This window comes from Pseudonaja textilis, chromosome 7 (assembly GCF_049901715.1).
Source record: "Pseudonaja textilis isolate UNSWEBS1 chromosome 7, rPseTex1.2, whole genome shotgun sequence".
In the NCBI taxonomy this organism is placed as follows: Eukaryota; Metazoa; Chordata; class Lepidosauria; order Squamata; family Elapidae; genus Pseudonaja; species Pseudonaja textilis.
The window spans coordinates 25194003-25218459 of NC_141996.1; the positions used below are offsets into that span (position 1 = coordinate 25194003).

The 24457-nt window shown below is 42.9% G+C and overlaps 1 protein-coding gene across 1 annotated transcript in view; it reads left to right on the forward strand.

The window, feature by feature from the left end:
- The first annotated feature begins 708 nt into the window (after positions 1-708).
- The window catches only part of IGSF11 (immunoglobulin superfamily member 11), a 185494-nt gene continuing 161745 nt past the window's right edge, over positions 709-24457 (forward strand). Inside the window, exon 1 of the mRNA XM_026708898.2 lies at positions 709-1445. Within this exon, the coding sequence (XP_026564683.1) occupies positions 1376-1445 (70 nt within the window). The 5' untranslated portion in view covers positions 709-1375. The remainder of the gene's footprint in view (positions 1446-24457) is intronic.

The window sequence follows — 24457 nt, forward strand, 5'->3', positions numbered from 1 at the left end:
TGTTGCTCTGAAGAATATGCTGAGAAAAGATGCAGCTACTTAAGGAGCTGCAATGAAATTCTAGGTGAGTGTCTTGGCATATTCCCCCTTCCCTCCCTCCCCATTATGTCTTGCCCAGTTGTAGTTTCAGGTTGCATCGCTACACTAGACACCCTATTCAATCACAAGACTTTAAATAGTATCTGTAAGCAGGAAAAGGCAAGTATGCATGACTTGCACTTCCTTTCCTCTTTTGCATTTCTGACCACACCTGGAACAAGGATTTATGGATTTCTTTTCACTGTATTAACTCCACAAGGAGGTACATCTCCATGAATTTTTCCGAAGGGGAAATGCGTGCAAGAATGATGGCCTCCAACGTTACATAAAGAAGAAACCTAGCATTGTAATCTGAAGTCTTTTCATCTCCCACCTTTTCTCCATTAGCATCCAAAGTAATCTTCACCGCTTCGGCCAAGAGTTTGCCACCACTTGGAACCCGCCGCACGCCCCTAGCGGGCTGGTGCGCGATGTCACAAAGGCGAATGCGGGTCCACCTTTCAAGCCTGCGCGTGATGTCAGAAGTTCATCGTTGCCAGGGATCCTGGGTTGCAATCCCGGGTCACTCTTCTAGGAGGACTTTATACAAAGCAAGGAGAATTGTTCCAACTTCAGCAGTTTCTTTTAGCTCAAATAACCTGAGGAGAAAGACAGGAGGGGAACAGCCCCCTCCTCCCTTCTTTACACATATAGTTGACCGGGCCGCCAGTAAGCCGCCTCGGCAGCGTTGGGGCGGCAGCAACAGCAGGAGCGGAAAGAGGTGCCGGTTTGGGCAGGGAGCGCGCTTGAACTTTGAAGGCAAAAGGTGCAGACAATCAGTGGCCGGCCGTATCGGAGGCGCGCGGGAAAAAAAAGCCCGTGCCCCCCGCTGCGTCAAGAGGGAGAGCGGCCCAGCCCCCGCGCATTCAACCCCACCCCGGGGTAGCCCGAGCCAGACTGGCGGGGGCGGCGGCGAGCGCGCGTGCTGTGGCCAAGGGAAGGCGGCGGCTCTTTTTCCTCACCGATTGCAGTAGCAGCACGGGGAGCCGCCAGGCTGCGCTCTCGAGCCGGCTCTCAGACTGGCTGCGGCCCCGGGCTGCCGGGCTCCGGAGCGCCAGAGCCTCCCGGGGAGCAAGCAGTGCGAGCGGTTGGTCCCGGGACAGCAGCAGCTGCTGCAGCGGGAGGAGCCGGAGCGGCTCGCTGCTGCAGCGGGAGCCGCCCCGGCTCGGAGCTCTGCCTGTCCGGGTTGCGGAGATAACACCTGGCGCCCCTCAAGCAGGGGTAGCTTCGGTAGGATTTCGGCGGCCAGAAAGACGCGCCGCCGCGGCTGCCCGCACAGCTTCTCTCCGCGCCCGGCATGACTTGCAAGGGTTCATCGAGCTGGGCACTTTGGGTGGCCCCGTTGGCTACACTGCTGTCTTTGCGAGGTAAGGGAAATCTGAGGTGTGTGTGTTTATTGGGGGAGGCCAGAGGATGCTGGGCGGGCGCCGGAGAAGTGGCAGAAACCCGGGAGGCACAAGTCGCCCATCTTTGTCTTCGGCAGTTTTATTCCCTGCGCTGGATTCGAACTCTCAACTTTAGTGCCAAGGAACGCGCTAGGCTGCCGCTCTGGGGTCGGCTGAACAGCAGCTATCAGCAGCATAGAAGATGACACTTTTCCGAATAGCTTGCTCCCTTTGCTGACCGAGGAAGTTGCTAAAAAGTTGAGGGAAAGAGGTCCCGGTGGGTTGTTTCGCCTTATCCAAATATCACTAGACGTTGTTCACCTTGATTATTTCGCAGAATAATCAGATTTTGTCTTTTAACACTCTATTCTGCCCAAGGAAATAAAGAATCATATGCACCAGAGAGTTATGGTAGAACCAATTTCTGTCTGGACAGGAGGGGGGGGGAATAAGTCCAATCAACTATATGATCTTTTAAGGAACGGTCTCTCTAAAAGTGATATTAGAGAAATAGAAATGCTTTATTGAATTTGGCTCTCTTTTTTTCTAAATGCAGGAGTATAAAAGTTGATAGAGATACTATTTCTAGCAGGTGTGGAGAGCATTCACTGTTTTTCCTTTTTAGAACTTGAATATAATTTTTTTAAACCCACAATACATGGTGTTTGTATTTAACTTTATAAAACACTCATTTTCATGTCCCAAGATTCTTTTTCTCAGTTAAACGGCATATATTCTTAAACATGCCATTATTATGTTTGTTAAGTAAAATGAGTTCATGTTATTTTCTTATTCCTACATTTCATTTCCATTGCTCTAACTTAAAGTAATAAAGTTTGTAAAACTTTCTACTTTGGCCTTGTAGAGTTTGTCTTGAAAGCATGCAAGACATATGATGCTGGAGAACTTTATCAGAAAAACAGAAATGCTATTTAGTAAAACTCTAGCAGTCAATTCTTCTCTGTACTACAGAAGTAAGTCCTGTGAAGACCATGAGGAATCATAATATTCCCACATTCCTAAAGTTGAAGCCAGATTTTATCTCATAACTTACCTTTTTGTACAGCTTTTGTGCTCATTGTTTCCATTTTGCTATGACTAAATCTTGTGGTCACATTTAAAATATGTATTTAGTGGAATAAGTTATTTATGCATAGTCCTTGCTCATTTTTTTAAATTACAGGTTTTTAGTACAGGCATCTAGTGGCCCAGATGCATTCTGGAACTATTGTTTTTCTCTTGTGTCCTTACAATATTTTCATCTCAGTTTTCCTCCATGAATCTCTCTCTCCCCTTGTTTCTGACACTGTTCAAGGGCATCTTCAATATGTATAAAATATATTAAGCTTTGTTACTTTTAACCTTGGAGGGAAATCACATGACTGGTGGTGACTGGGAACAGAAGCAGTAGAGTTGGGATAGGAATCAGCAGCTCAAGAATGGGTGGTCAGCTGAGGGAAAGCTTATAATCGGTTAATTCAGTATTGACTGTTCTATTATTATTCAAAGACAATGGATTTGAAGTCACTGAGATTAAAAAATGTATTGCTTTATTTTAGTATTCCCATATGTCCATAGGACATGCAGTATAGTACAGTACAGATACATGGAATGCCTTTGTAGAAGAATAAAAAGCTGAACTCCAAGGACTTTTGCCACCCATTAATTTAAATAAATGGGATTTGAGTGTAAGTTGAGAGTTTAGGATCAGGGCTCAGTTTACAAAAACTTGGAGGAGCCTGGAAGCCACATGAAATGTCTAAATAAAGATAATTATGTCTATTCATTGGTTATGGTTCATCTTGATAAGTTTTAAAGGTCAGGGTGGGTGTTTAGAGAAAATACATCTTTTATTCTCATTTTCCTCTTTTTGATCATGTGATTTAGTTATCCTGGCATGTGGTGTATTCATTCGGGTTGTTGACATTAGCGAAGCTTGAGGCCCTGCAATTAGGATCCAGATGCAGGACTCTGCCAGCTGCGAGGCAATTCGTTTTGTACATTTGTCAGTGCACCTTTTTCTATGCCTGTAACATTGTCTGTATTTCTGCTAGGGTTTTCTTAAGTACTTTGAAAAATTAGAGATCACTCTTGTAGCCAGTATTCCTAGTTTGGATATGAAACATGTCCACTTTTCCCCTTCTTATCAGAAAGCCACTGCTTCTTGAAGCATCCTTTGTTCCCTCAAAGTCAAGCAGGTATCAGTTACTTCAGAATTTGGTTTCAAATAGTTGTAGCTCAAGGGAGTTGATGTAGGACATCCATATCAGTTCTATAGGCCATAAAAAACTAGCTTTGGATAACCTGTCCAGAGTATGTAAAGTATGTTATTTGAAACTGAGATTTGCCTTTGGAGCAGGGGGCTTGTCCCACAGCAGTGCTGACTTGAATGCAGAGGTTTCATTAAACCGGAGCATCCAGTTCTCTGACCATTAACATGAAAGTAAGCCAGGTTAGTATTAGCTTACAGGTAGTCCTTGACTTACAGCCACAATTGAGCCCAAAATTTATGTTGCTAAGTGAGACAGTTGTTAAGTGGATTTTGTGGCCTTTCTTGCCACAGTTTTTAAGTGAATTACTGTATTTGTTAAGTTAGTAACATGGTTGTTAAGTGAATCTGGTTTTCCATTGACTTTGCTTGACAGAAGGTCAAAAAACATGGTCACATGACCCCGGACACTGCAACCGTCACAAATATGAGTCAGTTGCCAGCTGTCTGAATTTTGAATTTGTGACCATGGGGATGCTGCAGCAATCATAACTGTGAAAACAGTCCTAAGTCACTTTTTTCAGTGCTGTTGTAACTTTGAACAGTCACTATGTGAATTGTTGTAAGTTGACTATCTGTACTGAGGAATTCTTAATGGAAACCAAGAATATTGTGCCAGAATTTTTGTGTGATAGGAGGAATACTTAAGTCATATCACTCCATAAAACATATAACAGCATTAACCATTTCAGCCAGGGAATGATTATTTGTGTTGCACTGTTATAAGGCTAGGATTTTTTATAACAGTTAAGAATATTATGTAAAAATGTTAGAAATATGTGAACACTGATTGTCTCTTCCACCAGAAATATTTTTTTCAGGTTTTCTTGTGACTGTTGAGCTTTCCAGTGGAAATAAAAGAAGTGTGCTTTGACTACTTAAGTATTGGCATGTATCTTTCAAAAAAGGAGACATGTGGGAAGTTATGCCCACATTACATGATACTCACAAACGTAGTGCAACATAAGCTTTTGCTAATATTGTGTTGTAAAGGGATATGTAACTAAAATGGCAAAATTTGTGTGCAAGACATTGAAATGCTAGAATAGCAAGAGCAATGATTGTTCAATGAAGCAAATGTGGCCTTCAAATGTTTTCTAAATAGTACTGGATTTTGGATCTCAACATTGAGATTACAGAAAGTGGTAGATGTTCAATTTACCATTGCTCAAAAGCCTATACTTTAAAGTGAAAAGTAAATATGATATGGGGATGATTAGACTCGAATGAAGTTGTATTATTCATCAAAGATAACTGATATTCAAGACCTTGACCCATGACAGTCATGGAAAAAAGATTACCTCATATAGTTATAACTGTTACTCAATTTGTCAAAATGACAAGATAATTAGGACTTTGTGGGATAGATGCAGTGTGTGTGGAATTTTAGGCTGTATCCATGTAAGTGTAAGCAATTGCTCCACTTTATTCTACTTTGGTTATACCATTCCTCAGGTAATGTGTTTTGGGCATCCTATTGGATCAGATTCTGAGAAGAACATTTAGAATTACTAGGGGTCTAGAAGAGAGATTGAAGGAGTAGGTTAACTCTGAAAATATTGAAGAGGGATATGTCATTCTTTAAATGTCTGAAAATGTGTCTCATAAAAGAAAATTATTTTTTTTTTCTCATTCCAAAGTGGATAACGGCGTAAATTACAGGATGACAGATTCTGACTGAATGTTGGTGGGGAAATAGGCCCCTTCTCATAGAGAAATTCAACAGTAGAACTAATAACCCCAGAAAGGTCATTGTCCCTCTGTATTTGATGTGTTCAGGTGAAGGCTTTAGACTTAGAGCTTTTTATTTGTTTTAATTTGGGTTCTGCAATGAGCAGAGGTCTGGATTCAGTGGCCTAAACTGTTCCCTCTTTGAATGTGATAGGCTGCCTATTTGTTGTATGAAAACGAGGAATGGATCATGCTGAGCCTTGAGCAGTGTGATATATAATTTTGTTCCTTCTTGAAGAATGAAAAGTACAGCAAGCTGCTTCTTCCCCATGTTACAACATGTACAGACTGCTGTGGTTTAGAGCTCCTTTGCTGTAGAATAGGAGCTGAATGACAAAAGAGAAACATTAGTAAAACATTATCCACATGTGGGGACAAGTGAGGGAAAGATTCTTTGTGTTATGACACATTATCTGTTTATTTCATTTTGCATCTTTGACACAAGTATGTAATCTGCAGTTTTTACACCATGATCTCACAATGTGCATAGTGTCATGTTGATATCATTGTGGCTTTTAATACATGCTTATGTTTTTGAGTATATTGGACCACATAATATGTTAGAATTTAGAAAGTGGATTAATTTCTACTTGGACAGGTGAGATTTGCCATTGCTTTAAGAAATGTATTCACTTAGTTCAGTTGGCAATTCATTCATAAACAAGTCTGAATGGCTGAAACTTTAAAAATGGCAATGCATACAAATAATAAAATCCAGAGGGGGAGCAAAAATAAAGCATATATACATGTATCCTTCGAACAAAGACAACAGTTAGTTTAATATAAATATTAACATATGAACACATCATCTTGGCCCAATGCTGAAGGGAAGAACTGGATCTTCAAGATAATTCTAAAAGCCAGTATTTCCAAAATCCAGCCATCTGGATTTTGGAAAGAGCTACCACCATGGGAGAGGCACTGAAATAAAGAAGGCACACTACTAGATGGTACCATTCAACATGTGTGATCTGGAACCAATCCTTATTAGGAAGGCAGGAGAAATTGGTGCTGGGGACCTTCAAATATTCTAGTCATATGCTTCACATGAAGAGTTTTATTGAATATATCTAATAGCTTTTATTCACCCAGATGTCTGTTAAGACAACCAGTTTAGCTTGTGCAGAAGTGGTATTGCCTGGAGCATGGGTCCCCAACCCCCAGTCTGTGGATCAGCACTGGTCCGCAGCATGCCAGAAACTGAAGCCTTACCAGCGGGATTCAGGCACCATGCAAAACCACATTCCCTCCAGTCCGTGGAAAAATCTGTCTCTACAGAACCGGTCCATCGTGCCCAAAAGCAGTGGTGGGATTCAATTTTTTTTTTTTACTACCGGTTCTGTGGGTGTGGCTTATTGGGTGTGGCAGGGGAAGGATATTTAACATCTCCAGTCAGAGGTGGTATTTGCCGGTTCTCAAACTACTCAAAATTTCCGCTACCAGTTCTCCAGAACTGGTCAGAACCTTCTGAATACCACCTCTGCCCAAAAGGTTGGAGGCTGGTGGCCTAGGGGCCTGGTTAACTGTTGACTTCCATAGTATCTGTCTGGCTGTTTGATCTTGCAGGGTTGGCATGCTCCAGGTCCCTTCAATTAAACAATGTCATGTTTTGGGGCCCCAGAATGTACCTATAGCAGAGCCTGCCCTCTGAAGTGAGGTTTCTTCTGAAATCTGGATAGCCCTATGCTGCTACTATTTAGAAGAGTTGTGAAGATGTGGCTCTTCACCCAGGCCATTGGTGGGGAGAATGTCCCCTTGGTTCATTTCTATGGGGCCTGTCATTTTGCCATTTCCAATCTTTTATCTCCACCTCCTTTTTAAATTGCTTTTCTTGTTATTTCTTTGTTTTGATGGTTTAAGCTCCCTCTAGTTTTGGGAGTTGAGTGGCATTTAAAAGTATTAAAAAATAAATCCCAAGGCATGTGTGTTAATTTACTAGCACTGCTGTACTCTGAACCAGCTGTAGCTTCCAAATTTTAATTTAATAGATTTTAAATTCAGTTTAACTATTTTCCATCAAAGTTACATGCCAACAAATTATTAGTGACAATATATTGTGGCTTACCATAACAAAACCATCATAATAATAACAAAATAAAATTAAAATTATAATAACATTAGACAGCATAAAAGTATATTTATTATCACAGCCAGTTTGGTATAGTGGTTAAGACATCAGGCTAGAAATAGGGAGAGTGAGTTCTAGTCCTGCCTTAGGCACAAACCCAGTAGGGTAACCTTGGGCTAGTCACTTTCTCTTAGCCCTAGGAAGCAGTCAATGGCAAACCACTTTTGAAATTTGCCAAGAAAACCACAGGACCTGTTTTGGCAGTCACCAAGAATTAACAGCTCAAAGACACACAAACATACAAGATGTGTTTATTAATAGCATTCAGCTATTATTATTATATATTATTATTATATATTACTGTACAGTTCATCATGGACTGCTTTCAAGGCAGATGCATCTCTGAATATTTCCATGATTTATATTAGAAGCTCTGCCATTATTGAAGGCATTGAGGACTCTGGTAGGGCAATATCTCTGAAATGATGACTTAAGAGAGAGAAGACTAACTTTATGGAACTCCTGAAGCAAGTGACTATAGGCTGACCTTCAACTGCTCTTGATTGGAATTTAGAATAGAATAGAATAGAATAGAATACCTTTATTGTCATTGCACTCTACAAATACAATGAAATTTGAAAGCTACTCCAGCACAGTGTCCCAAACACCACATCACAATCACACTAAAGAGTATTTAAAAATTAAAATAATTAAAATAATAATTAAAAACCTAGTCTAAAACCTATCTAAAACATATAGTAAGTTAGATAGTTTAAAAATGCCACTATATACATAGGGCTAAATCACATATGCATTGTTTGATTCAAGACAATTATTGCCTTGGAAAAGAAACTGTTTCTCAGTCTATTAGTCCTCATTTTAAGACACCCATAACGCCTCCCTGATGGTAACAGTTCAAAATATGAATGTCCTGGATGAGAATGGTCTGTGGAGATTTTTAGTGCTCTAGAGAGGAGTCTGGTCTTCGCAATCTCTTCCAAAGAAGAAAGAGAGCAACCAATGATTTTTTGTGCTGTGTTTATAACTCTCTGGAGCATCTTTTTATCCACTGCAGAGCATCCAGCACACCACACTGTTACACAGTATGCCAAAATGCTCTTGATGGTAGAACAGTAAAAAGTAACCAGCAACTTCTCACCCAGACCACTCTTTTACAGCAGCCTCAGAAAGTGCAGGCACTGTTGGGCCTTCTTTGCAGTGGCCATAGTGTGGACTGACCAAGTTAAGGTTGTCAGAAATATGAGTTCCTAGAAATTTAAAACTGTGAACTCTTTCCACACAGTCTCCATTAATATATCGTGGGAGAGGCTCTGCTTTGCATCTTCTGAAGTCTATAATCAATTCTTTGGTCTTTTTGATGTTCAGGGTGAGGTTATGACTCTTGCACCATAAGACCAGTCTGAGAACCTCTGACATACAGGCCGTCTCATCTTCTCCTGATACGAGTCCCACTAACGTGGTGTCGTCCGGAAATTTTATTATAGAGTTAGTGGGACAAAAGGGAGTGCAGTCATAGGTGTAGAGTGAATACAAAAGGGGGCTCAGCACACAACCCTGTGGAGAGCCAGTGCTGAGAGCAAGAGTGGAGGAAAAATAGCTGCCAATCCTAACAGTTTGGAGTCAGTTAGTAAGAAAGTCCTTTATCCAACAGCAGATGTGAGAGGAGAGGCCCATTTCTAGCAACTTCTTAATCAGTATATCTGGAATGATGGCATTAAAAGCTGAGCTGTAATCAATGAAAAGCATCCTTACATAGCTCCCACTATGCTTCAGATGGTCCAGTGCAATGTGGAGAGCCATGGCAGTAGCATCCTCTGTGGATCTGTTATTCCAATAGGCAAACTGGTATGGGTCAAGGTTTGATGGGAGGCAATCCTGTATATATTTTAAGACCAGTCTTTCAAAACACTTCATGATTATGGGTGTGAGAGCTACTGGTCTATAGTCATTTAAAGTATCAGGAGAGGGCTTTTTGGGAACTAGAGTAATAATGGAAGTTTTGAGACAAGATGGAACAATGGCTTGTGTAAGAGAAAGGTTAAAAATATTTGTAAACACACCTGCGAGCTGGTCAGCACATGCTTTGAGTACCTTCCCAAGTACCCCATCAGGGCCAGAAGCCTTTTTCACATTCACTGCTCTAAGCACCTGCTTCACATCATACTCTTGTACTGTGAACAGTTGAGTAGTGGTGGTTTGTAGAGGCAGTGTGTTCTAAGACCTATTCAGTTCGAATCGGGCAAAGAAGCAGTTCAGTTCTTCTGCCAGTGATGCGTCCTTATTGATCGATATGGTGTTGCTGCCCCTGTAATTAGTGATGTGTTTAATTCCCTGCCAAGCCCATCGTGGATCATTATTTGTGAAGTAGTCCTCAATCTTCCTTTTATAGTCCCTTTTTGCCTCCTTGATGCCCCACCTCAGTTCCGCTCTTGCCTTGTCATACCAAACCCTGTCCTCAGACCTGAATGCCATATCACGTGTCTTGAGAAGTAATTAAACGTCCTTGTTCATCTAGGGCTTTTGGTTTGGAAAAATCTGGATGCGCTTATTCACAGTAACCGTATCGACACAGGTCAAGATGTAAAACAGTACAGTTTTTGTATATTCCTCCAAATCCTCTTGTTCAAATAAATTCCAATTAGTATTTGAGAAACAATCCTGTAGCTGATCAAGTGCTCCCTCTGGCCAGATCTTGATGAGTTTGATTTCAGGCTTAGTTTTCCTTCTGAGGGGGTTGTATGATGGTATAAGGAACAGTGATAAATGATCCAAAAGTCCCAGATGTGGAAGAGACACTGCTTTATATGCACACTTTACATTAGAATACACATGATCAAGTGTGATGTTTCCCCTGGTGGCACATGTCACATACTGAGTAAATTTGGGAAATACAGTCTTTAAGCATGCCTTATTAAAATCACCAGTTATTATATGAGCCCCATCAGGATAAGCCTTAAGTTGTTTATTTATTGTAATATGCAAATATGCAAGGGCAGTACTAATATTTGCATCAGGAGGTATGTAAACAGTTGTAAAAATCACCACTGTCAGTTCTCTAGGTAGATAGAAGGGTCTGCAAATGACTGTCATCACCTCTAAATCAGGAGAGCAATATCTGTTTATAGCACGGCTGTTGGTGCACCAGTTATTATGACCGTATAAACAAAGTCCACCTCCTTTAGTCTTACCAGAGTCCTTATTACGGTCTTGTCGGTGGATGGTACAACGTGCCAGTTGTAGTGAGGCATTGGGAATAGCTGAGTGGAAGCCAGCTCTCTGTAATAACTATCACACAGCAGTCTTTTATCGTGTGATTACTTGCTGCCATCAGATTAATCTCATCCATTTTATTGAGGAGTGACCGAGCATTTGAGAAAAAGATACTTGGTCATGATGGTTTGTGTGGCTGTCTTTTTAAGCTAATTAAAACTGCTCTGCAATTTGGCAGTTCAAATCTCACCAGGCTCAAGGTTGACTCAGCCTTTCATCCTTTCGAGGTTGGTGAAATGAGGAGCCAGATTGTTGGGGGCAATATGCTGACTCTGTAACCGCTTAGAGAGGGCTGTAAAGAACTGTAAAGCGATATATAAGTCTAAATGCTATTGCTATTGCTGTTATCTACTGAGATAGAAATGGAACATTGTGCCCCAATCTCCAATTCCCGAGGTAGTCCAGGAGGATACCTTGATTAATAGTGTCAAGAGTTGCAGAGACATCTAAATGAGCCAAGGGATATGCGTTCTTCAGCTGAATCCCTACCATGTACTCAGCAACCTAAAGGAAAAATCTAAGTAGTACTTACAAAATACCTATGGCCCTAGAGAATCTCTCTTAGGGAAAGGTGTACTGTAGCCTTCTTCAAATGCTTCTTTCAATGTTTCTTGCCATCTGGACCGAGGAGTCGTTTATAAAATAAGATGGCAATGTACCTGCTTTTTATTTCTTGACTTAGCACAGCCTCTCACATTGTGAGATACCAGGGATGTGATATATTCACCTGTCCATTTCCTTAAGTCCCCAGACCAAAAAGAATTCCAGATAACCAGATATATAATACCCCACTGTTCAGGACTGAGCAAGACTGGGGTAATTTTCTTGGCAAAATGGTAAACAAAACAATAATGGATGCCAAACACAAGATCTTCCGGGACATCCCTTCCTATGAGGGGATTTATTACCCTAAACAAGGCAGCTGGTTGATAGACTGCCAATGCAACAAGGGAGGAGATATAGTGATACTTTGCTTCTCTTATTATGCTGATGTAGATTTGAAACTGAGCTTTTACCATGCTTGATAAATTCAATTTTGGACTTTCCCTTGCTATACCAAGCTTGTTTTTAGTGATTTGTGTTCTGGAACTTCTTGGAAAATCAACATGTGCTTTTAAGATCAGGAAGAGAAAGCACTTATTCAGAGGGCAAAGTCACTGAAACATCCTGTCAAATGTTTGGGATATTCATCAAGGATTGTTTAGAAATCCTGTGGATTCCTCAGATTCCTGGGACAAGTGGTATTAATGGGTCCTTACTCTTCAGACGTCTCAGGTGGCAGTTAAATTTAATTGTACCAAGAAGTTAATCTGACCACAGCAGTGGATAGGACATAAAGCCATCCATGTTAGGGTCACCAGTCAATCACTGAGACAGACATGATCTCTGTATGACTTCCTGTATGAGTTAGACCAGAGATTATTTGGTAATCTGAACTTTGAAGCTTTGCCAAACTGGGCAAGATATATGGACCGAGGACATACAACATCAGACGAGAGGATCCCAACACTATCCTAAAGACCAGATCAACAAGCTTGGAAAGGGAGTCCACTGAACAGTATGATGGTCAATATACAGTACCTGAAATACTGATTTATGAATATTTATATACTCTGCTTTAAATGGATATTGCAACAGGTGGCAGGACCTAGATGATATTGGTTGATCTCAGAAATGCTGAACAGGATCAGATCTGGTTAAAATTTGGTTAGGAGACTACCATGAAATTTCAGAGCTGTAGTCTGAGCTGAAAAATTAAGCTATATCCCTGAGGAAGTGGTAAAATGATTGTCATTTTTTTACAAAAATACATGGAAATATCCATGTCATCACTGATAACTCTAGGAAAACATCATCATTTTAAAAGGGGGGGAACCATCTGTTTTATCAAAACTTTCTTGACCATTATTCTTTACAGTGCAGCAGAACAGATGTATACTTCCTTTTGTCTATATAAGTCATTCGATGTCTATGTTAGTAGAAAAATAATTGCATAATCTCGGGGGGAGGGTTTTGTCTAATATTTTCTAATTATAAACCATTGTATTCAGAATGACATTGGGCTATGTCTACCTGATCCAGGCTGCTGTACTACCTATATTTGCTGTTTTTTAAACTAGCAATAATTTGGACCAATGCATGTAAAGAATAATGCTCAAGAAAGTTTTGATAAAACAGATGGCTTCCCCCCTTTTAAAATGGTGATAATTTTTTGTTTTTTAATTTGTTTTTTGTTTTCCCAAATTTTGTTCTATTGTACTTTACAAATTTGATTCTTTTTGTTAGTTTTTATTGTTTTTTATTTTTATTTTTTGTTTTAATTGTGGTTTTACATTGTGTAAGCCGCCTCGAGTCACCATGGATGAATAGGCGGCAATATAAGTTAAATAAATAAATAAATAGTTGGAATAGAATATAGGAATCCACTCAGCTTTTAACAAATGTATAATATTACAATTGTGTAATATTATATGCCTTTTTTGTTATTCTCTTTTCCTTTTCCAGAGCTGCATGTATTGAAAAAACAAAGCAAACAAGAAAAAACTTTTTTAATAATACGTTTTAAAAATTATTTAATTTCTCAATTTTGAAACTAAGTGAAAAGAATGCTAAAAGAATATAATTTCTAGGTAACTCTGGCATTGTTTTAAAAGAAGGATAACAATGGGTAGGATTTTGTATGCTATCTTGAATAACTACTGCTTATTTTGCAAAAATACATGACCATGTTATGTTTAATATGTGAACATGTTAATACTATATTAAAACTAATCTTACTGTCAGATGATCATCAGCATCTATTCTGTAAACATCTGGTTCCTAATGTTGGTACTTATAGAGCTAGGATTTAAAATAATGGGATTCTTTTTCCCTTCTTTTTTATTTTCCCTCAGAATCAGATATGGAATTCTCTACTTAACTTTGAAATTGACTGTCATATGTTAGCTGATCCAGTCTGTTGCCCTTGTGAGATAACCTAACTTTCCTTCATTTAGTGGCAAGAAACTTAATTGCATTGTGTCCTTATTCCTTTAGTTGTATAGAGTAAGAAACTTCAAAACATTGTGACTTGGGATGCTGTTTCCAAGGTCTCTTGTAGGAGAGCTAAAATAGTTTGCATCCATTTTGCACAGCAGAAAGTAGAGGCACTCAGCAGTTCCGGTCTGTGCTGAAATGAATAGATGACATATTCTTGGCTCCTTGGACCAAGTCTTAGTCACTAGAGAACATTTTATATTTTATGGCAAAATATACAGCATTCCCCATGGTACCCCTTAGGGGATATTTAGCTACTCCTTTTCTGGTGACTCATCTATTTGGCAAGATGCTTCTATTATACTTTAAAAAATACAGTATGCAAGAGTGCTTGTAAACGGTTTCTTTCATGGAGAATTGCATACACAACATATTTGGAGTTGTTCAGAGCAATATGCTAGCTTATCATTGTTTTTAAGGTCTATTCAATCTTCTGAATAGTTGTTCTGCTTTAATTTTCTGCTGGCATTATTACATGAAAGCAATATATATGGTTACTTGATTTTGAGTTTTCAAAGAACTCAGAATGTTTGCTTGGACATAAGCCGGTAAGTAAGAATTCTACCTCAGGAATAAAGCTTAGCATAGCTCAGAAATGTGTTGCACCATGACAGGTTGTTACAAACGTCTGTCACACTTGCCATTCAGAACTAAAACTTCATGCTCTTTTCTTTTCATTTTAAGCTCTATGGTAAAAATATTTCTAAAATATAGCTATCATATCTACTGTTGCATGCTGTACAACTTGTTCCTTTGTCAGAATTCTCTTATTTAGCATTGTTTTAAGGAGAAAACTGTAGAGAGTGATTATGATGGAAGATGGAAATTGTAGCTTCACTTATATCAGGGGTACCACATTCTGGAAGGCTAAGCACTACTGGCTCTTCAGTTTTGATTGGGTGATTACTTTTGTCTGATTTGACCCCACATGGTTTATTTTTCATGCTGAATACTTGGAATTGTAAAAGCATAAAGCATATAACATAAATTCATGTATCACATTGGATATGTTTATATACCTTGCAGCAACCTTCCTGAGTAGATCTGGAAGTCACCAGGTTCATGGGAAGATATATCATACGTAGAAGGAAATTCTGTGTTGTAGTATGAAATTATTGACATTGATCTCATTCATTACATTCTGAAGATGTAAATATGCAGTAATATGCAGTAATAGACCTTGATTGAATGTCAGCCAGATGATGGGACTTTTACAGTATATGATAAAGTACAGGATGCAGTTGATTCTGACCAGGGTGACAGGGTGTCATGTGCTAGTGATGATCAACAATGTGGCCACGAAGGCACATATAAACAGGCAGTGGGGGACCAGGTCCAGAGCCCTTATGAAGGAAGCAGAATGCCTGGGGTGATGGGCAGAGACTCACCTTCTTTCCATCAGGGCGGATCACATTTTGGGTCAAAAACACCCAGGTCGATTGGCTGAGTCATCCCAGAGTCGACCAGTCAGAGTGGAATCTCCATCTGTCCTTGTTCCTGGAGCTGCCCCACAGATTTGGAACTCAGCAGTAGATCTCTTCGCCTCTCCTCAAAATGCTCAGGTAAGCAGATTCTTCACCAGGTACCCGACCCAGGGAACAGAGGGGACCAACATGCTTCGGAACAGATGGCCACCAGGTTTCCTCTACACCTTTCCCCCTCTTTTGATCATTTCGGCGGTCATTTGGAAGATGTTGGAGGAAAAGGCGGGGCTAATATTCCTGGTGTCTCATTGGCCCAGCAGATCCTGGTTTGCTGACCTGGTGAATCTGTCTGTAACCCAGCCATGGAGGATTCCGGCCAACAAGATCTCCCTCCATCAAGGAACCTTACTCCAACCGATCCTCAGTGGTTTCGCTTAGCCATCTGGCGCTTCAGCGGCAATCTTTGGGGGACTCTAAGCTGCCTGATAGGGTGATAGAGACCATCCAAACTTCCCGTAAACCTTCCACCTACCTGGAAGATCTTCTGTACTTGGGTGTGCCAGGTCAGCCTGAGACCCCACTTCTGCATCTGTAGCAGATGTGTTAATGTTTCTCCAAGATGGGTTAGATCAGGGGATAGCACCTAACACTCTGCGCTGTCAGGTGGTGGCTCTGTCATCTGTGTTGTTCTGGGAAAGCTATTCAGCCTTATCCCTCCATCCATTAGTCCGCAGATTTCTGAAAGGGGCTTCTAATCTCTGCCCTCCTGTGAGTTCATAGATACCCCACTTGAGACCTTCCTAAAGTATTACAGGCCCTTACAGAACAGCCATTTGAACCCCTTAATTCGGTGTCCCTTCAATTTTTGACCTTCAAGGTGATTTTTCTAGTGGCCATTCGGCCAGGAGGATGTCGGAACTAGCGGCACTCTCGGTTCATCAGGACCTATGTATTTTCTATGAGAACAGGGTGGTTCTAAGACTGGACCCTACGTTTGTTCTCAAAGTGAACTCTTGGTTTTATTGGCACAAGACATTGTGTTGCCAAATTTTTGCCCCAAGCCTCGCCATGACTTAGAGCACAAATGGCATACGTTGGATGTAAGGTAAGCTCTCTGGATATACATCAAATGTACTGCGGCCTTTAGGAAGTCCGAAGCTATGTTCGTCTCTTTCCAGCACTCATCTTTGTGGAGTAAGACTTCCTCATTTACCATTAGTAGATGGATTAGAACTTGTATCTCTAAAGCCTACCAGTCTTCGTCCCTGCCAGTACCCAGGAACGTTACAGCCCACTCCACTAGGAGTGTGACTACTTCCGTTGCTTGGAACACTCAAGTGTCGCTTGAGGAAATTGCAAGGTGGCTACCTGGGCATCACCGTTTATACGCCACTATTGGTTGGATTTATTTGCCTCTGCTGAGGCAGCATTTGGACGACAGGTCTTACAGAAGGTTGTCTCACAGTTGGAGTGAGGGGACCAGACAAGGGCCCTCCCTTGGACATGCAGGCTTTGGTATGTTCCACCCTGGACTCTCATCGCAGCGTGGATGAGAATGGGTGTTGGTATAATTACCTGATAATGCCCTTTCTATCTACACTGCAAGAGAGTCCAGCCCCGCCCTTTGATGTCTGATCCTGGTAGGGAGAGGGGAGGTGATTTCATTGTCATATTTTCTATTCCAGATGCACATTATGCCTGTCACGTAATCTTCGCCTAAAAGCTGGGGAGCCAGCTAGGGGCTGGCTTTTTATATAGTGGCAGACTCAGCTCAATTACATCAGAGGGAGGAGTCATACCCATCCTTGACTCTCTTGCAGCATAGATAGAAAGGGCATTCTCAGGTAATTATACCAACACCTATTTGAATAAATTCATATTCCACTAGAGATGAATAATTTCTGTCATCTTGAGAAACCGGATAATGACTTAAAATAGGGCACTCTTCCCTTCAGTATTTCATTCTCCTCCATGCTGCATCGAGAGCTCAGGATGGGTTGACTCCTTCCTATGATGTCATTTAGCTGAGTCTGTACTAAGATATAAAAGCCAGCCCCCAGAAGAGACCCCAGCTTTTGACTCCGCTCCTTTCAGTCAGGAGCTATGTCTCTGAAAGCTTCTGTTAGATAACACTCACCAGCGATCTTCAGTACCGTTTTTCCTCGTTTCAAGCAGCCCCCAGGATCTGGGCAGCTGCTCTTCCAGGAGAGCAGGGCTCTCTCTCTCCCTCCTGCAAGGTTGGGAGCAGTGTTGCCAGAGCGCTGTTCAGGCAAGTTGGGCAGCATCTGTAGACCTCCCCCACGCCTGTGGTTTGAGCGGTCGTAAAAAGCGATCGGCAAACCGATAACAGCTTCAGCCAGCTGAAGTTCTGTAGATAGCACTCACCAGCGATCTTCAGTACCTTTTTTCCTCACTTCAGCAGCTCCCAGGATCTGGGCAGCTGCTCTTCCAGGAGAGCAGGGCTCTCTCTCTCCTGCAGCATTGGGAGCAGCGTTGCCAGAGTGCTGTTCAGGAAAGTTGGGCAGTGTCTGTAGACCTCCCCCCACGCCTGTGGTTTGAGCGGTCGTAAAAAGCGATCGGCAATACCAGCGTCAGCCAGCTGATCGTGTGGCCAGAGGCTGCCCTTTGCTGACTTCACTCGGGGCTCTTTATAGCCTAAGGAGAAATTCTTTGATCTTGGAGCCTGTTTCCCATAGTCAGCGGCCATCTTGGATTGAAGACTTCCACCAGGAGGTGAGCGGCCATTTTGTAAGTCCGGGAGCCAATTTATACCCTAAAGGGCTTAATACAAAAAATTTACAGTTTCTTTCCATCATAAGAGCCTTTATTCTTCAAATGGAGCAAGATAAGGGTCAGGCACAGTCCCCCCCACCCCCCCGGAACAGTCTCTTAAGCCAATAAGAGAAAAAGTTGTAGGCAATGCACCCAATCAGTCTAGAGGGAGGTGGCTGCTAAAATCAGAGCTAAGGCTCTAGCCCTTAGGAAGGCAACTCAGGCTGAGTTGAGGGCAGAAAAACGCAGACATGCAGCCTTAGAGAGGCAGTTCAATAGAACTATTCAAGAGAAGGGAGTGCAACTACAGCATGTTTCAGGTGATACCCGTGGGCACCAGCCAAGCCCTCCCAGGGGAGGAGAAGTTATCTATGAACCTTTCCATCCTCCATCCTGGTCTCCTGAGGCTTTTGCAGTACAATGATCCTCAGGATTTAAGCAGATCTGGGCCTTATTTCCAACAGGCTTCTGGGCCCTGTGCTCCTCCCCCTCCCTCCAGGCCTCGAACCTCTTCTCAATCTAGGCTTGAAGCCACCTTCACTCCCTCAGCAGCGGGCCTTCTGCCTTTTGCCCCTACCTTTGAGCATAGACCAGGGGATATCCAAGATGTGGTTTCTTTGGCCATTAGGCAGGGATTGGCTGAAGGCTTCAAGCAAATCCTTTGACCTCCGGAAAGGGTTCAGGCCCTTTTCCCTTCTCAATCTATAAGTTGCCTCATCACCCTGATTTACACAGGCCCCAGGACCTCAGGGTCCATTCTTCTCTACCATAATGGGAGGAGGTTGATGAGGAGGGAAGGGCTTCACCATCTGAACACAGTTACTCCTTTTGTTCAGAACGTGAAGAGGGCGAGACCTTTGACCAAAATCTTCAGAGGAAGAGGACTCTCGCCCAGAGCAGACTTCCTATGCATTGGTCTTCAATCTTTCTCTCTTCAGGCCATTACTCAGCCACAAGGAATTCCCTCTAGCCAGGGAGACTCATTTTTCTCCAAGCCTGTAGTGCATGCAGGGGTTTTGCCTTCTCCCACTTTGTTCCTGGACATGGTCAAGGAACAGTGCGCTTCCCCTTCGGCAGGTCCTTGCCCATCTTCTCTGGATAAGCGTTTCTACAACATCAGCGCAGCCCTGGACAATACCCTGGCAGTGCCTTCTGTTGACATTCCGGTTCTGGCCTCGTTCCCATTTTCTGGCACTCTCACGTGGGCATCCATACGGTGGCAGCACCAACTCCAGATTAGATTGCCTACATCTGACCTTCGGTCTCACCAAGGCCTTAATAAGATTATCACAGCAGCGGAATTTACTGCAGATGCCACTCTCAATTCCGCCAAATTTGCATCTAGGGCCATGGCACCTTCAGTAGCAGCAAGAAGACTGTTATGGCTCAGAAATTGGCAGGCGGAGTCACGCTGGTTTCAGTTCCATTCAGTTCCATTCAATAAGCTTTTTGGCAATGCTCTGGAACCTTATCTCATCGAAACCAGAGATAAACGTAAAATTCTCTCTTCCTCTGGGAAGAGAGCAGACTATCGCCCAGCTCCTTATACTGGTAAACAGCCCTTTCGGGAGGGTGGGGGTCGTTCCTTCCATCGCTCTAAGTAATCCCTTGTTCTCCCCACCCATTGGAGGTCGCCTAGCCTTCTTTGCCTCCAAATGGGAGGAGTCAATGGCGGATGCCTGCGTGCTCAGCACTATTAGGTCAGGATTACAACTGGACTTCCTAATGCACCCCCCCCCAAAAAAATTGATCTGTCCTGTCTCGGGACATTTCAAGGTAAGACCTCATGAATCAAGCCATTCAACTCCTTCTTGAAATCCGAGCTATTCAAACCTGTTCCCCCCTCTCAATGGGGACATGGGCTTTATTCTCGCCTTTCATCGTTCCCAAAGCCTCGGGGGGGGGGGGGGTAGCGAACCATCCTGGATCTAAAATTTCTCAACCAATTTGTAAAATACAGGCTATTTAAAATGCAGACTCTGCATTCTATTTTAGTGTTCGGGAGGGCGATCTCCTCTCTTGGGACTCATGATCGCCAGTTTTTCTGTTTCTGTTATCAAAATACCCATTACCAGTATCGAGCACTTCCCTTCGCCCTCTCATCAGCTTCAAGGGTCTTCATGAAGGTTCTGGCAGCATTGATGGCATCTCTGCATTCTGTTCCAGTGAGGATCCAATGCTACTTGGACAACATTTTGATTCTGTCCTCCTTCATCCATGCAGCCCATCGGGATCTGCAAATTACCCTGTCATATCTCCAGAGCCACGGATTTTTCCACTCCTGTCCACTCTAATGGTTCCTGCTTCCCTACCAACAAGCAGGAACCAGCCACTCATCCATCAAGGTCCCGCTCCTGCCACAAATCCGGAGATCTCTCAATTGGTGGTATTCCCCGTTAATTTGGAAGGGACTCCTTTTCAGGGTCCCAGACAGGCTAGTGATAACCACTGATGCCAGCCTCCTGGGTTGGGGTTCCCATATGCAGGGCCAGATAGCTCAGGACCTTGGTCCAGGTCAGAGCAGGCCCTTCCTATAAATTGGCTAGAGCTCAGAACCATTTTTCTAGCTCTCAAGCATTTCAGGCACTCATGACCGGCTCTCATGTTCTAGTCCTTATGGACAACATGGCCCCCATGGCTCATGTCAACCGGTGGGGGGAGATGAGGTCCAGAGCCCTCATGGGAGAGGCTCTATGGTTGGGGTTATGGGCAGAGCAGCACCTGTTGTCAATCTCGGCAAACCACTTCTCCGGGATCAACAACTCCCAGGCCGACTGGCTCAGCAGGAGCCTAGTCGACCAGGCAGAATGGTCTATTTCTCCTTCTCTATTCAGGGACCTTTCCTTCAGATTCGGAACACCGGAGGTGGATCTTCTCCACTCCTCAAATTGCCCAGGTCACCAGATTCTTCACCAGGTTTCCTTGCCAGGGAGCGGAGGGGACCAGTGCCCTTCAGTGCAGATGGCCGAAAAGTCTCCTCTATGCCTTTCCCCCGCTCCCATCATTCCGGCAGAAATTTGGAAGATGTTGGAGGAATGAGCGGAGCTCCTCCTCCTGGCACCCTATTGGCCAAGGACGCCCTGGTTTGCGGACCTGGTCAACCTGTCAGTGGCTTCTCCTTGGAGGATCCCAGTCCATCTAATCTCCCTTCATCAGGGGATTCTGCTCTACCTGGAGCCCCAGTGGCTCAAGCTGACCATGTGGCACTTAAGCGGCAGCAGCTAGAGGTGGCTGATCTTCCCGAAAGGGTCATCATCACTATCCTGGCATCTCACAAACCTCCCACAAGGCGCATCTATGATGCCACCTGGAAGGCCCTTCCTGATGGTGCCTTAGGGAGGGTCTCTCTCTCTCCCGCTTTAGCCCAGTTGGCAGAGGTTCTTAGATTCCTTCAGCATGATCTGGAGAAAGGTTTGGCCCCCAACACCTTATGCAGGCAGGTTGAGGCGCTCTCCTCAGTTCTTTCATGGGGTTCGCTTCCTTCCTTGTCCCATCACCCTTCAGTCAGGAGGTTTTCAAAAGCCCCTTTTTGAGCCCCTTAGAACATTGTCTCTCCGTTTCCTGACTCTGAAGGTAGTGTTCTCCGTTTCCATCACTTCAGCCAGGCGGGTATCCGAGCTCTCTGCTCTTTCCATCAGACAGGACCTTTGTTCCTTTTATGATGATAGGGTTGTCCTCAGTCTGGACCCCTCATTTATTCCAAGGGTTAACACTTGTTTCACAGGTTCCAGGACATTATGTTGCCTGACTTCTGCCCCCTCCCACACCATGACTTAGAGCAGCAGTGGCACTCGCTGGACGTAGGTAGGGCTCTTAGAATATACATTAAGCGCACTTCCTCCTTCAGGAAGTCTGAAGCCATTTTGTTTCCTTTCCCTTCCCTTCTCACTTGGGGTCCAAGCCTCTTCTCCTACTATTAGCAGGTGGGTCAGTTCTTGCATTGAGCAGGCCTACAAAGCTGTGGCCCTTCCGGTTCCTTGAGGTGTGACGGCGCACTCTACCAGAAACGCAGCCACTTCGGCTGCCTGGGCGACCCAAGCACCCTTGGAGGAGATCTGTCATGTGGCCATCTCCGTCTCCTTTCATCAGATACTACTGTCTGGATGTCTTTGCCTTGGCAACTGCAGCCTTTGCCAGATGGGTGCTTCAACGAGTGGTTCAACAGTCGGTGTGATGAGCCGGACGAGGACCCACCCGTGGACATGCAAGCTTTGGTATGTCCCATCCTGGACTCTCGATGCAGCATGGAGGAGAATGGGCATTGGTAGAAGTTACTCTGAACGCCCTTTCTATCTATGCTGAGAGAGCCCAGCCCCTCCCTTGATTCATCTGGAGAGGGTAAGTCATATTTCTGTATTCATTTGTGCTTTCAGAGACACCTTTCAGTCTGTCAAGTATCTTCGCCAAAGCTAGGGTCTCTTCCGGGGACTGGCTTTTATATCTTAGTACAGACTCAGCTAAATGATGTCATAGGAAGGAGTCAACCCAGCCTGGGCTTTCTCGCAGCATAGATAGAAAGGGCGTTCACGGTAACTTCTACCAATGCCCATTTCATTTCATTTCAAATTTATTGTGAAAAGTAATTTATAAATATATTTAAACTTTTTCAGCATTTGCACACAAATAAGGTCTAATTCCTCTCCATTAAGAGGAGGGCACAATGAAGACAACACTATTTTTTAGTGATGTTGCTTGCTGTGTAGATAAAGTGGCAGTGAAAAGACTGGCATATAAATTTAATAAAGTGAAAAAATACATTTTTTAAGTAAAAAAAAAGATTTGGAAATAGAAAATTACTAGAATTTGTGTTGGAGGAGAGTTTGAAGAATGTATTAAGGCCCTGTTTTTCAGAGGCTTAATAAAATTATTACTCTATATCTTTTTGTATTTAAATTTACATTGTGTTGTTTTATTTTGTACATGGTCAGAGCAGTGGTTGCCAGCTGGTGGGCTGTGGCCCACTGGTGTCCATGAGAAAATTTTGGTGGTCTGGAGAGAAATGTCACTCCCCAGAGCACCCCCCAAAGCAATTAATCCAGGCTGAGCGGGAATACAAGGCTGTACCGTCCACATGGCCCACGGGAACCCTCCCTGCCCACTCACTCCTTACCTGGCAAACTTGCCTGCTAAGTTGCTATTTTTCCTCCCCCCCACCCCGACCATCAGTTGTTCTGCTGTGCCGGGAGATTTAGATTAGCTAGAAAGCAGAAAAACATTGGATTTCTTGCTCTCTAGCTAATCTTTAGATCTTCAGCTCTGCTTTTAAGCAGAGCCGAACCTTTCTTAGGAGTGAAGGTTCTATTATTCAGTGAAGGCTCAGGTAGCCAATGGCAGAACGATAGATCTCTGAATGAATCTGTGATTCTGTGAGCAACTCAATCTGCCTGCCTGCTTTGTCTGATTTGGGGTAAAAGTTGCTCTTTTTTATAAAAAAATCAATATTTACATCAATATTTATAATATTTACATACAAGCCATACCCAGCCAGTCACATGACCAAGCCACACCCACAAATTAGGTACACCCATAGAACCAGTTGTTAAGAAATTTGAATCCCATCCTTGCCTCTGTGTGTGTGTGTGAGAGGGAGAGAGAGAGAGGTTAGATCAGATCTCTCTCTCTCTCCCCCCCCCCACCAACGTCAGCAAGCCACCATCAGTCAAAATTCATATTAGTGGTCCCTGGGATTTAAAATTATGAGTTTGGTGGTCCCTGAGGTCCAAAAGGTTGGCGACCCCTGGTCTAGAGCCTTGGGAGTAAGGCAGTTTATACATTTTTAAACATGTACATAGATATATACATTTTGTTCCTTAAAATGGGGAAATCTTATATTTTTGTGGTTATAAGCATCTGTAAAGTTCAATCTCTCCACCCCCCCCTACAAATTAAGTGAAAATGTTGACCTAGGCATGCTGGATGATATCTAAGATCACAAACCTGCATTGCATATATGTTTAAGGATGTTCTTTAGAGACTAATTACTGAATTGCCACTAAAGGAATTAAAATCGGCAGGCAGTAGAAAGAGGCCTCCTCTGTGGTAGTCCCTATCTAGTGGAATTTTTTTGTTTAGAGAGCCAGGCATGCATGTTTCTTTCCAAGGCTCCTTTCTTGAATTCAGGAAGCTTGAATGAATGTTTTAGATATTTGATTCATTCTCAGAAATGAAGAGCATGCCTGAGGCTAGCATTTGCTTTACATCATGCCAGCTGTCCATTTTTAAAATACCTTTTAATATAAAAGGTGAGGTGGGAAAAGAAAGCTTGAAAGGAATAACTTAAAACATTTTTTTGAACTAGCTACTAATTTTTCAGTGGGGAGAAAAATGAATAAAATAATAGAGATTGAGAAGAAATTCTGTAAATATGTACTGTAGCTTAATTATCAAAAAAAGATGTTAGGGT